Source organism: Fopius arisanus, unplaced genomic scaffold (assembly GCF_000806365.1).
Source record: "Fopius arisanus strain USDA-PBARC FA_bdor unplaced genomic scaffold, ASM80636v1 scaffold00133, whole genome shotgun sequence".
NCBI lineage: Eukaryota > Metazoa > Arthropoda > Insecta > Hymenoptera > Braconidae > Fopius > Fopius arisanus.
Window position 1 is genome coordinate 1 of NW_011887872.1, and position 12,009 is coordinate 12,009.

At 34.9% G+C, this 12,009-nt stretch overlaps 2 protein-coding genes and 1 long non-coding RNA gene across 6 annotated transcripts in view; 1 reads left to right on the forward strand and 2 right to left on the reverse strand.

Moving 5' to 3' along the window:
• Positions 1-651: 651 nt before the first annotated feature.
• Positions 652-2,476, reverse strand: LOC105272001 (uncharacterized). Of its 2 annotated transcripts, none has more exons than XM_011313856.1 (4): positions 2,344-2,476; positions 1,886-1,939; positions 1,066-1,233; positions 652-978 (listed from the first exon to the last, which is right to left on the reverse strand). In XM_011313856.1, exons 1-4 carry the CDS (start codon positions 2,352-2,354, stop codon positions 804-806), a joined length of 408 nt encoding a protein of 135 aa, XP_011312158.1. In that variant the 5' UTR covers positions 2,355-2,476; the 3' UTR covers positions 652-803. The 2 variants fall into 2 exon arrangements, with proteins under 2 accessions (XP_011312158.1, XP_011312156.1); XM_011313854.1 differs by having other exon boundaries at positions 1,066-1,455; positions 2,344-2,470.
• Positions 2,477-3,364: 888 nt separating this feature from the next.
• On the reverse strand, positions 3,365-6,476 carry LOC105272000 (uncharacterized). 2 transcript variants are annotated; one of them, XR_892699.1, is made up of 5 exons: positions 6,396-6,476; positions 5,102-5,798; positions 4,661-4,897; positions 3,692-4,457; positions 3,365-3,612 (listed from the first exon to the last, which is right to left on the reverse strand). It is a non-coding gene; the product is annotated as an uncharacterized lncRNA (long non-coding RNA). The 2 variants fall into 2 exon arrangements; XR_892700.1 differs by lacking the exon at positions 6,396-6,476 and having other exon boundaries at positions 3,372-3,612; positions 5,102-5,355; positions 5,445-5,534.
• Positions 6,477-6,629: 153 nt separating this feature from the next.
• The window catches only part of LOC105271998 (tyrosine-protein phosphatase 99A), a 217,751-nt gene continuing 212,371 nt past the window's right edge, over positions 6,630-12,009 (forward strand). For both annotated transcript variants that reach the window (XM_011313852.1, XM_011313853.1), the window contains exon 1: positions 6,630-6,806. In XM_011313852.1, the coding sequence (XP_011312154.1) occupies positions 6,650-6,806 (157 nt within the window). In that variant the 5' untranslated portion in view covers positions 6,630-6,649. The remainder of the gene's footprint in view (positions 6,807-12,009) is intronic.

Below are 12,009 nucleotides of genomic sequence, written 5' to 3' on the forward strand. Positions count from 1 at the left end.
GTTTTTATTCCGCAGTGATTGAGCCGCCATATTTTTCCCCAAACGATCATTGGAGAATTGATCTTGGTGAAATCTAGGGGGTATCTTTGAACGTAATTTACACGTTCATTCCTCAATTTTCCACCCCTGAGACCTAATTACCGGCACGGCAAAAATAATTATCTGTCGATTGACCCTACAATTATATTTTTTGAGGGCCTACAGGGGCTGGCATTTCGTTACCCGTAAAACGCCTTTTTTCTAGGGAATTTCCTAGGGACATGTCGGGCAAAAATCCCTCCACCCGGGCCTTAACTTTCTCATATTAATTTTATGATTTTTGGCCCTTTTATGCATAAAATTAACTACCACCCAACTACCACGCAACATCCACGCAACATACACGCTATTGCGTGTTCCCTCAACCGCCAGGGCAGACCATGCCTCACCAGTTTGCAAAACTACACTGGAGACTTTCCATGACAGCTCGTTATCAATCACAATGATTGAATGTTCTGAAATTCTTAACAGTGAAATAAATTGTTCCCCGAAACAGTTAACAATGAGCCTGGAAAGTGCCGATTCTCATTCAAGTTTTATTAGTTCTGGTAGGAGAAAACTGATGTTCGCGGGTATTTTATCGTGGGTTCGAGATTAAGAATGTTTATAAAATTACTTAAGAAAAGCTTTATTAACTACAATAAAAATATTTCAAAAATATCTTCTATCAGTCTTGGAATATTTTCAATGTTTTCGAAATTGAACCTAAAGTTTAATTAAATTTTTAATTTTAAGAAGACCCGAAGAAAATAGGAAATTTCTAATCACGTAGGCTCTTCGAGAAGTACATAAAGTGCCCCGTGGGGTTGAACGATGGTTGACTCAGGATATTCTTGGAAGGGCTGGAAAAGCTTCGACTGCAATATCCAAGTTCCATCCATCCTCCTATAAAATACAATATACACACCGTCTGGGTTCTGCACAACAACGCTGGTCAACCTGTAACATTAATTATTAACAAACTTTAATTAGCTTTCCGGGAATTGAATGATCTAAATAATTATGAATACATTATGAATATAATACCTGTGACGATCTTTGAAAACCAACTCTTTTTGAATTTGACTCAGTGGGCATTTTTTTGGCAGGCCCAAAGATTTGGTACAGCTCAGTTGAACGAAAACGAGGCCATTGTAAACATAGTCAACAGTACATGACTCCGAACATTTCGGACATTTCACCTTATACAGTCTCCTATGAACATCCAAAAGCTTCTCTAGACCTTGAAAATTACTCCGCAAAATTTTCGCACTGTCAGGCTGAAGGACACAAACACTTTCAGTGAAGCCACAGCTGCACCAGTATTTTTTAATTAAGGTGGGATTTTTCCTCATGCATCTTTCCCAAGTATCAACGATATGCTCAGACAAAGTGATTTTATATTCAGCCCTAATATTAGCATCACGAAGTTGAATTCTGTGAGCAAAACAAGCAAAAACCAAAAACCAAAATTAGAATTAGAATAGAATAAGAAATAGAAATAGAACTAGAATAGAATAAGAAATTCAGGTGTTTTCTTTATTCGTTAAAATCGGTAACCAGTGTTTGAAAAATTAATTGGAATCGTAACGTTAAGAAAGAGATTTGGATGTAATCGATGAAAAGGCCTAACGCAAGTTTATCACAAATTACTCGTTACCAATTTATATTTAATTAAATCAATTTCCCTGTTCCGGGAAAATTTTTAATAATTTTTTTTTAGGTATTTTTTTCTGTACGCAAACAGTTGATAATATTTCGTCTATTAAAGTCGTTTCGCGATCAGAGTATAAAAATTTGTGTGAATAAAGGAGAAAAAATATAAGGATAAATGAATCCATACTGATCATATCACTGGAACACTTACATGACAATGCTTCCATCCTTCCTGTATTGAGATTCACCCACATTCGACCAGACTCTGAAATGGCAATCATGTAAGCAAAAATTTTTAGACGGCATGCATCACATATGTTTAGTTTAATTATCACTCATTCCTACAATAAATCAAATCTTCTCTCGAAAGAGCATGAACACTTGAAAAACTGGATTCCCCCATTGCCAATCTGTACAGCAAATTATGCTGATAGGTCTCAGTTTTGAAAGTCTTTTGAAGTAAGCAAACTACACACCACACAATAACTAGTTGTATCGTTTTCACAGCACAGACAGCTTTTATCTTCGTGATTTTTTTCAACTCCCTGTAACCATAGCACTTACTCAATGGCGGCAATGAAACTCATGATAACATTTGCTCCAAATGGGCATGATCCCATTAACACTTGATAGGTATTCAACAATGATAATAATGTTATAAGTACTCACCTGACCGACATGGTTGACGTATCATAGCGACTACCACAATAATTAAATGGCAAAATTGTAATTGGCTCCGAAATGCGTAGAAATAAAAGCACCGTGCACCTTCTCCTTTTAAACAAACATGGTGACGATTGTCGATACAGCTGTAAAGCCATTTGGAAAAGAGGGGGAGGGGTAAATGGAGCGCTGAGTGCCTGTACCGTCCGCTACCTCTAATATACTATTTACTTATTTCTGAGCAAACAAATGGTTTTTAACCGTTTTTAATATTTTACCATTGTTTACCATTGAAATATGTATTTAATTTAATATTTTCAAAATTTTTAGTTCATTACCCCCGGCTGGCAAGTGGCAAATTTTTTATAAATTAATTTTGTTTAAACAATGCATACCAAAAATTTAAAAATGTCATACCATTATTCACCATAGGCTGGGGAATGCATACCAATTGCATTATTTTAATTAAGGAACAACTACCGGTAAACTATGGTGAACTGATTGCTGCTGCCATTTTTATGCATCGCCGAATGTTATTCACATCTCTATTCTTCTAATTTGCTATTCTGTTTATTTAATTCATAACCAGTTTGCATGGCAACCGATTGAATGACATGGATTATTCGAAAAGCCACTAAAAAAGGAACAACGGTAAGCCTGTATACTTGTTCATTACCAATTATTTTTCATTTACGTTGTAATTTTTCCGTCATTTTTACACTTTGATTTTTATTTGTAGTATAAAATTGCAATGTGTTATTTTTACAAATTTTAAATGAATTCAATATTGCGTGATATCAGAAAGCTGTGAAGTGCCTGATCGACGTATAGATAATTATTCTCACATACTGTCTATTTCTTACAGATTATATGTTAAGTCTTTTGATCATTTTGCATCTGGAGAGCTCGAGAGGATTCATAGTTGATTAATTTTGGAATTTTGCTGAAGATCTTTCCCAGTAATAAACTAGATGAGAATTTTTCTTTATTTAAAAGATAAGACTTGAATAAATTTTGTAATCATCATATTTTTTTATTGGAAAACAAATAAATATTCATCTTTGATAGAATAACTTTCGTAATTGATATTTTTTTTAACATGCTTAGCAACTCATTGCACTTTTTAAAATATGAATTAATCCAACCAGTTCAACGAATTCTACATCTGATGTCATTTGGATGTTTGGCTGCTGGTTGTCGCACAACCACCACTTTCCATTCACTAAACTAAAGGCCACGTATCGGTCATGAAATGCACTGATGACCCCAGCAATTCTGCAACAATATTGAATAATTGTACAATAGAAACCAAAGGAATAATATTTGAATGTAATTGATGTAAAGTAATACTCACTGATACTGATCGCCCATTTCAATCATTTTAAATACATTCCCAAGCAAACACTTAGTTGATCGCTTCAAATGAATGAATAGATGGAAATTGGGTGTTGTCTGTACATTACATCTGCTGGTACAAAGAGGTCGGCGACATTGCACCTTTTTTAAAACTTCATGAAACTCCAGAGGTAAAAGTAACTTGTTTGATGTGATCAATGATTTAGTAATATTCGGCTCCAAGATCGAAATGGGTTGGATATAGCTCCCACAAGTACAATCAGACTTTTTCCATTGGCTCGGTTTATTCAAAAGACAATTCCTCCAAACATCGGCTGGTGTACCACAACTTCGGTTTCTAATATTGGAATGTCATTCCACATTTTCTCAGTAGAATAACATACGTCAGTGTCACGAAGAGATAACAATATTTGCGCCCTGCTCCTGTAGATGAGATCGTGAGATTGATTGGAAAGAAGACTATTGATTAATTCGAATGTCTCATTTCCTTCTGAATTGTTGATTAAAGCTGCGTAATCGGGATTGTGCCAAACTACATGAATAATTTCAACTCACTTTCTTTTGGACCCTTTTTCGATGAAATCGGTCGAGGTATTTCATCCGTACCTGGAAGAAATCCATCTCTATTTTTTCACTGTTAACTGTTGCAAGATCACTTCCACAAATTGTTGGAATTGTTCTAAAACCGCTTTGTCATTCAGTTGCAATTATGTGACGATTATTCAGGAAAAAACATTCAACAGTGGAGATCATATTCTCTGCCTCTGAGAATGGAGATATTATTAATTAGATTCACATGTAATTAAATTGAGAGCTATATTCAAGCAAAATGGCCTGTGGTTGGAACGATCACCGTCCAATTTTGAAAAAAAAATTATTAAAACTAGTTACAGGAGAAAAATGATTGAAATTATTCTTCACTTCATCCATTGTATTAACTACACTCAATCGGTTAATTATGACTTACATTTTGGATAATAAAATGAATCTGTTGTTTCGGAGTAGTTTATCGCCATGCTCCGAAATGCAAACCGTCAGCTGTTGGATGCAATATGGCGACCTCCCTACTCCGCCTCCGTTGAGCTCAGTAACTCCAAAATGATTTTTAATCAACAATTCATAATTAGTGTTCTGTAGGGGATTGATGATCATCTATCAATCACCTGCAAACGATTCTCGATCGTTTGAGCGGTCATTCAACATTCTAGGGGTAAATTTAAAAAAAAAGATGATAAGTTCCGTTGAAATATTTCATTTTTTTGAAAAATTCATTAAAAAAACCGATGATCGATCAAACAATAATTCTTATCTATCATAGACCTGCAAAGGACCTTCAAACGATTGGGCATGTGCGGGATAATTAATTAGAATAATAAGTTGATAACTTCTCGGAGCTTGATATATGTACATTACTAGCTACTGCCACGCCTCCAGTGGTGCTTTCCCAACATTCTATATGGATGAAAGGCTCCAGCAGAAACGCACAACGCTTGACAGATGCAGTAGTGTGTGCGTGTGTAGACCAATGTCGACTATTCGGTTTTTTGGAGTTCATCATATCGTGATGCACGTGATTTATTATCGTATTCTGGCTAATCTGTGATATGTATAAAGCTGTAAAAGACTTTCTGGCTGCCGTCAATATTCATCAACCCATTAATTCTGTAAACAATCCAGTCTTACGAGCCTTTGTTTCTTTCAGTGGTGATTGCGAATAATTAATTTATAATTATAACCCGGTTTATAAATACCTACGATTCGGGTATCATCTCTCGAGATGTTATGAGCTGATGAAATTCATAAAAGGAATATTTAACTTGACATATAATAGTTGCACTGAGCTAATGCCTGAAGTCTGCATAGAATAATCCATTACGATGTATGCTTTTTTCTTCACATACATAGTTTTTTTGTGTATGTTTGAATTAAGTCATTTCAAAATGATTCTTACGGAAGCCAACTAATTGAAGAATTTTTTTTTCTTGAAAATTGTTACATTGTGACGTTTCCACTCATCAGCAGTGCCCCATCAGCAATGGGATCGATTAATGTTCTTCAGTGGTATTTGCTTCTTTTTCATTAGTTTAGCAATTAAAGGACGTTTCCTGGGCAGATAAATAAATTTATTTGTATAAACTACTCTTTTTTTGCAATGTACCACGAGAATAGACTGGTTCAATGGCATGCAACTACTGAGAATATTAATGGGTAATCGATGGAACGTCTAGGACTTGGCGCAAGACGCGGTACGTGCCAATATAGACTCATGGGTGCGGTGTGATAAAACAAATAATACTATCTCTTTTTCTCATAATATTATTAAAGTACATCATTGGTGAATTGGAGCGTACAATTGGAAAATTCAGAAGTGGTAAAGTGAATGATGATAGACTGTGAGGAAGGAAACTGTTTGTGTATACGTGTTGACAAGTCATTTTGAATGCCAACAGTAAACTATGACGACTACTGGTTAACATTATTCCAGTGGATTTTTACCTCCATGACATTTGTGTTTACATCAACTGGAATACTATAATAATAATATATATCCATTATGATATACCAGCGTCAAAACTACTGCTCCTACGTTTTAATTACTGGTTTATCGAACTGAAATATCCATAATTCATGGAGAATAATTTAAAATCTCTCAGGACGAAACTGGTTAAAGTGGACAAAGTGAACTTTTTGAAAATACGTACGTATTTATAGTGGAGAAATAATAAATTATACTGGAGCACTTGGTGTCTTTTGGATTGTCGAACAGAGACGGTCAGTGATTGTTACTCAATGAAAATAAAATCAAACGAGATATGAGAAAATACACCAACGTCGGAGATTATCAGAGGTTCTTAACTCGAGAATATTTAAGAAACAGTATTATTGGTAAAGGAAGACTACGTTGATTCAATTTTGGGATATATTGGTTCAACGTAAAAGGTGTAAGGAGACAAAAATGTCGCAGACAAAGATTACGTGCGTTTCCCAATGCAGCATTACTATGAAGTATTTTATAGCCCTTTTATTGACCAATTATATAGTTTTCGCTCAGAATGAAGGTGGCCAGAGGTTCGCTGCACATTTTTCCAATGATGATAATGCTAACAGCGCAGGTAATAATTTTTTAAACTTGAAAAAAAGAGAATTATTTCACGAATCCTTGCTATTATAAATAAACTTCTTCGTAATAAGTTATAAATCGTTATTGATCAGAATGTTCCAAAACGTAGTATCATATATTGGACTATGAAAGTAACTATTTTTGCGCGAATCAAATAGATTCAGGATTAGATTTATTTTTGACATTAGATTGACTATGAGACGTGATTTGTCGTTCATCATTTTTTGTATGGATTTATAAAGTTTTCGTATCTATTTATTGCTGCAGTTCATCGATTGTCAGGAGATTACAGGATTATATGGTCAAAGTTATACAGTTTGTGATTAAAATTGCAGATCCATCTCGAACCAGTGGGGTTATGTCGTTTTCATATTCGACAGATGTCTTATAGGGCATCTTGATATTGTCATTCAATATTTCCATTAACAAGCTACACATTACTGCATATATAATTATTATCGTCTAATATTAGATAGGTCATTTAGCAACAACTTTTTCACGTAAATATTACAAGCATCCATAAATACATTGAGATATGAACTCTGGGAAAACTAATACTTGTGACACTTTGATGCAAGCGGGAGCGACTATGATTTTATCATTTTAACTTTTTACATATATTTTACATATCTGAAAGAACATTGTATATCTCACAAATTACACATTTGTAAGAAAAAACCCGAAATGTCACCAGAAGCTTATGAAAATCTGTAAATGTGACTTTTTTTATTTTTCAAGTCGAGCTACTCAAACGTAATTTAAACCTTGACAAACATTTATCCTTTGACAGTGGATTAAACTTCGGGAATTAGAATGGGGAAAAAAAAGAAAAAATATCACCATTAGATTGGGGCAAATTCTAATGGTGACATTTTTTTTTATCACTTTCGACCCTGATGGTTCATACCCAGAGTCCAACTCTGGGTTGTGTCCAGCAACCCAGTCTGGGTTAGGCAAAAACACAGAGTTGAGGTTAAATGGTGAATTTGGGGGAGATCTAAACGCAGGGTGTACTATGATCTTTTTCCGATTGTTGCTGAGTCATTTTAAGCATATAATGATATTGTTGAAGGATGTGGATAATTAAATGAATATGTTTGAACGCTAATGTGCTAGCTCTGGGTAAAATCCAAAACCCAGACAGATGATTTTTATTCATTAACGAGGTAGCAATGTTGCTGAACAATTCTGGGGATAACTGTATGTTCAGAGCGAACACGGGAGGTGTATTAAAATAAGGGGAAGGGTGGCAACAATTGTTTGAGGGATGAAATGCCAACTCTGGGTCAACACTCGGTCACAGTCTCCATCCCAGAGTTGTCTTTCTCTTTATTTAATATCTTTTTAATATCGGGAAAAAAAAATAGGTGTGAATATAAAGAATCATTTAACCATTTGAATGATTCTAGGGTCACCTAGACGTGCGGAGGCGACTTGGAATGTATTTAAAGTGAAAAATATCAACTCTGGGTGAACACTGGGTGACAGTCTCCATCCCAGAGTTGTCGTTCTCTTTATTTAATATCTTTTCAATATCGGGAAATAAAAAATAGGGGTGAATAAAAAAAATCATTGAACCATTTGAATGATTCTAGGGTCACCTAAACGTGCGGAGGCGACTTGGATTCTATTTAAAGTGAGAAATATCAACTCTGGGTGAACACTAGGTCACAGTCTCCATCCCAGAGTTGTCTTTCTCTTTATTCAATATCTTTTTAATATCGGGGAATAAATAATAGGGGTGAAAGAAAAGAATCATTTAATCATTTGAATGATTCCAGTGTCACCTAGAAGTGCGGCGGAGACTCAGGATGTATTTAAAATGAAAAATATCAACTCTGGGTCAACACTGGGTTACAGTCCCCTACCCAGAGATGTCTTTTTCTTTATTTAATATCCTTTTAATATCGAGGAATAAAAAATAGCGGTGAATAAAAAGAATCATTTAACCATTTGAATGATTCTAGGGTCACCAAGACGTGCGGAGGCGACTTGGCATATATTTAAAGTGAAAAATATCAACTCTGGGTCAAGACTGGGTCACAGTCCCCAAACCAGAGTTGATAGTTTTCACTTTAAATAAATTCCAAGTCGCCTCCGCACGACTAGGTGACCCTAGAATCATTCAAATGGTTAAATGATTCTTTATATTCACCCCTATTTTTTATTTCCCGATATTGGAAAAAATTAAATAAAGAGAAAGACAACTCTGGGATGAAGACTGTGACCCAGTGTTGACCCAGAGTTGATATTTTTCACTTTAAATATATTCCAAGTCGCCTCCGCACGACTAGGTGGCGCTAGAATCAATCAAATGGTTAAATGATTCTTTTATTCACCCTTATTTTTTATTTCCCGATATTGAAAAAAATTAAATGAAGAGAAAGACAAATCTGGGATAGAGACTGTGACCCAGTGTGGACCCAGAGTTGATAGTTTTCACTTTAAATATATGCCAAGACCCCTCCTCATGTCTAGGTGACCCTAGAATCATTCAAGTGGTTAAATGATTCTTTTTATTCACCCCTATTTTTTATGTCCCGATATTGAAAAAAATTAAATAAAGAGAAAGACAACTCTGGGTTGGGGACTGTGACCCAGTCTTGACCCAGAGCTGATAGTTTTCACTTTAAATATATTCCAAGTCGCCTCATAATAAGCGTTTTTGAATCAATGAAAATTAGGAAATTGTTGAATAACGAAAATTAATTGGTTTGATATTTCACATCCGATTAATTTTTTCCCCGAGCAGGAAATAGTATTTTTCACACCTAGGACGCAAAAAGGGAATCTGACGAATGCGACTTTATAGTCCGAGTCGGAGACGAGGATCATAACGCGCATGAGTCAGAATCACTTTTTCGCCGTGGCTATGATGTTATTTTATGGCACTGTGGCCGGTAAAACGCGTTTTTATCCGAGCGAAGCGATCGCTTGACTTCGCAAAATATTCGATCAAAGTAAAGATTTTATTTTATTAAGACCTTTTTCTTATTTTAGAAATTGAATATTTATCAAACGCGACATAATCAAGAGGTGGATCTGAAATTTTCTACAGAATTGTCTTTCTGTGTTTTCGCTGGGGCCGGGGTCACAATGCCCATCCGGCTAAAGCTAGACCAGAGCTAGAGATTCCAAAATCTTATTAATTTTGTTTCGTGTGATAAGAAAAATTTGTAAAATTCAAAACAGATAATTTTTTAAGTCTTATTGTCAATCAGATCAGATCAGCGACATCATTGATGCTTTTCCATTAAATACTTGCTCTCCCTTTTTCCCGTTTGATTTGTAACAAAATTCTTCATTCATCGTCGTTCTCATTTTACGGATCGTCAAGATTAATGAGAACTATCGATTTGGTTTCATTACCTATACAATTTCAAAATTTCAATACGTGATTTATTAATGCAGCATTGCTAGGCTCACTGAATAAGATTTTTTAAAATCATTTTGAACTGAATTTTATTCAAAGAGCAATTATTTCGAAATTTTGTATGATTTTGTATGATTCCTGGTGCTCCCGTTTTCCAGTATTCCGTCTACTTCGACTTTTGATAAATGATCTGAAATTCTTTTAATTCTCTATAAAATCCAGCAATTTTGGTAATTTTTACTTCTAAATAGAAGTTTTCCAAACAGTCGATTTTTCAATTTACTAACTTCTCCGGAAACGAAATGATACGAGATTTGTACATTGTGTATGTACATGTGGCCGAGAGGATGTGTCAATTATTTCGAAAAATTTGATTATTCACGATATGAACATAACTAAAGTTGAACCTCAGAATCTAAAATTTCTGAAAAAGAAAGAAAAAGGCTTTCAGAAACCATGGAATGACTCAACAGTACAGACGGCCGATAGTGTAGGGTTCTAGTGTACTTTTCTGTGATACTGACTACAAGGATATTCTGTCTTCCGCGCAGTCATTTTTGAACAAGCGGTGTTGCTAAGCGGTCACCCGGCTTGGGTACAGTCAGCTCGAAATCTTTTCAGAAGCGCAGGGTAACTCGAAGAAAGCGCAAGTGAGGCTGTGGTAGAAATATGCACGCCTACACTAGGAAGGCGTAACGCTCAGTGAAAACAGAAAAGTTCGTCTGCGGAAAAGAACAATGTTTTTTAAAAACTGTTCGTTCGGCCAAACCTATTAAATAATAAACGAAACAATAAGTATCTTCCTCAGAAAAACGGCGAATGACATTTACATGGTTCATCTGTTTCTTAAATTCATGAAAATGATAAATAGTGATTAGTTGATTGTGATGACTTTTTCCACTCAATAGAATTATAGTATCGAAATATATTGGCACAGTATAGTTTTCTAGTTCGTGGGCAACCTTCAGGTAGGTCGAAGCAGAGTCATACACACGTATTGGAAATCCAGTAAAGTTTCTAACCGTGCCAATTGTAAGGGCTGTAGTACGATCATAGTGGGGACAGTAGTAGGGGGCCTCACAGTTACAGTATTGTGGAACGTCCCATGAAGCGTCTGTCATGTGGTAAAGTGAGAAAAATAGCCGCCCTGATGAATAAAAAAAAAGAAATTAAACAATCCAAACCTGGACAATGATATTTTCAGAATAGGATGTGTGATTCGTTGAAATTTTTAGACATGGTCTGTTAAAATCTGAATTGAATTTGGAAAAAGGAAATGATGGACTTTGTCACCTACGTGAATAAATTATTATTTATTAATTAAATCCTGCGAAATTAGTTTTTTTTTTTCAATAGAATTTTTTCCACTCTTGGCCACTATTTTTCAATGCTGTTCAATGGAAACCACGGGGAGGTAGCAGGCGTATTCCGCCAGGGAAAATCATTGAAGGGGGTTAAAGAGCGATATTAAGTGAAATGCATCTGTCAAGTTTATTAAAAAATAATGTAAAAAATACGTACCAAACCCTCCACTTGATTGAATAACAGTTATATGCAATGCTACGTTTGTTATTTTACTATTTTTCAGTAAACTTGGCAAATCCCTTTCGTAAAAATTTCATGACGATTGACTAAATTTTTTTTAGATTTGTTTAAACAATATAATGTTTATTGATAAAATTACATACAATAGAATAATTTTCTATGGCTCTTTCTTTAACTAATTCAGGCATTGCAATATTAATTTAGAATGAATCGCGATAGATATTGCGAATTATAGAAAGACTTATAAACTTTTGTTTTGACTGTATGTACAGAACAT

Excerpts from the sequence above, each read along its gene's own strand:
- LOC105272001 (XM_011313854.1), bottom strand. Across the intron at positions 1,456-1,885 it reads AAGGATGGAAGCATTGTCAT|AATTCAACTTCGTGATGCTA; the intron begins GTAAGTGTTCCA and ends TTTTGCTCACAG. Across the intron at positions 979-1,065 it reads GTTTTCAAAGATCGTCACAG|GTTGACCAGCGTTGTTGTGC; the intron begins GTATTATATTCA and ends TTAATGTTACAG.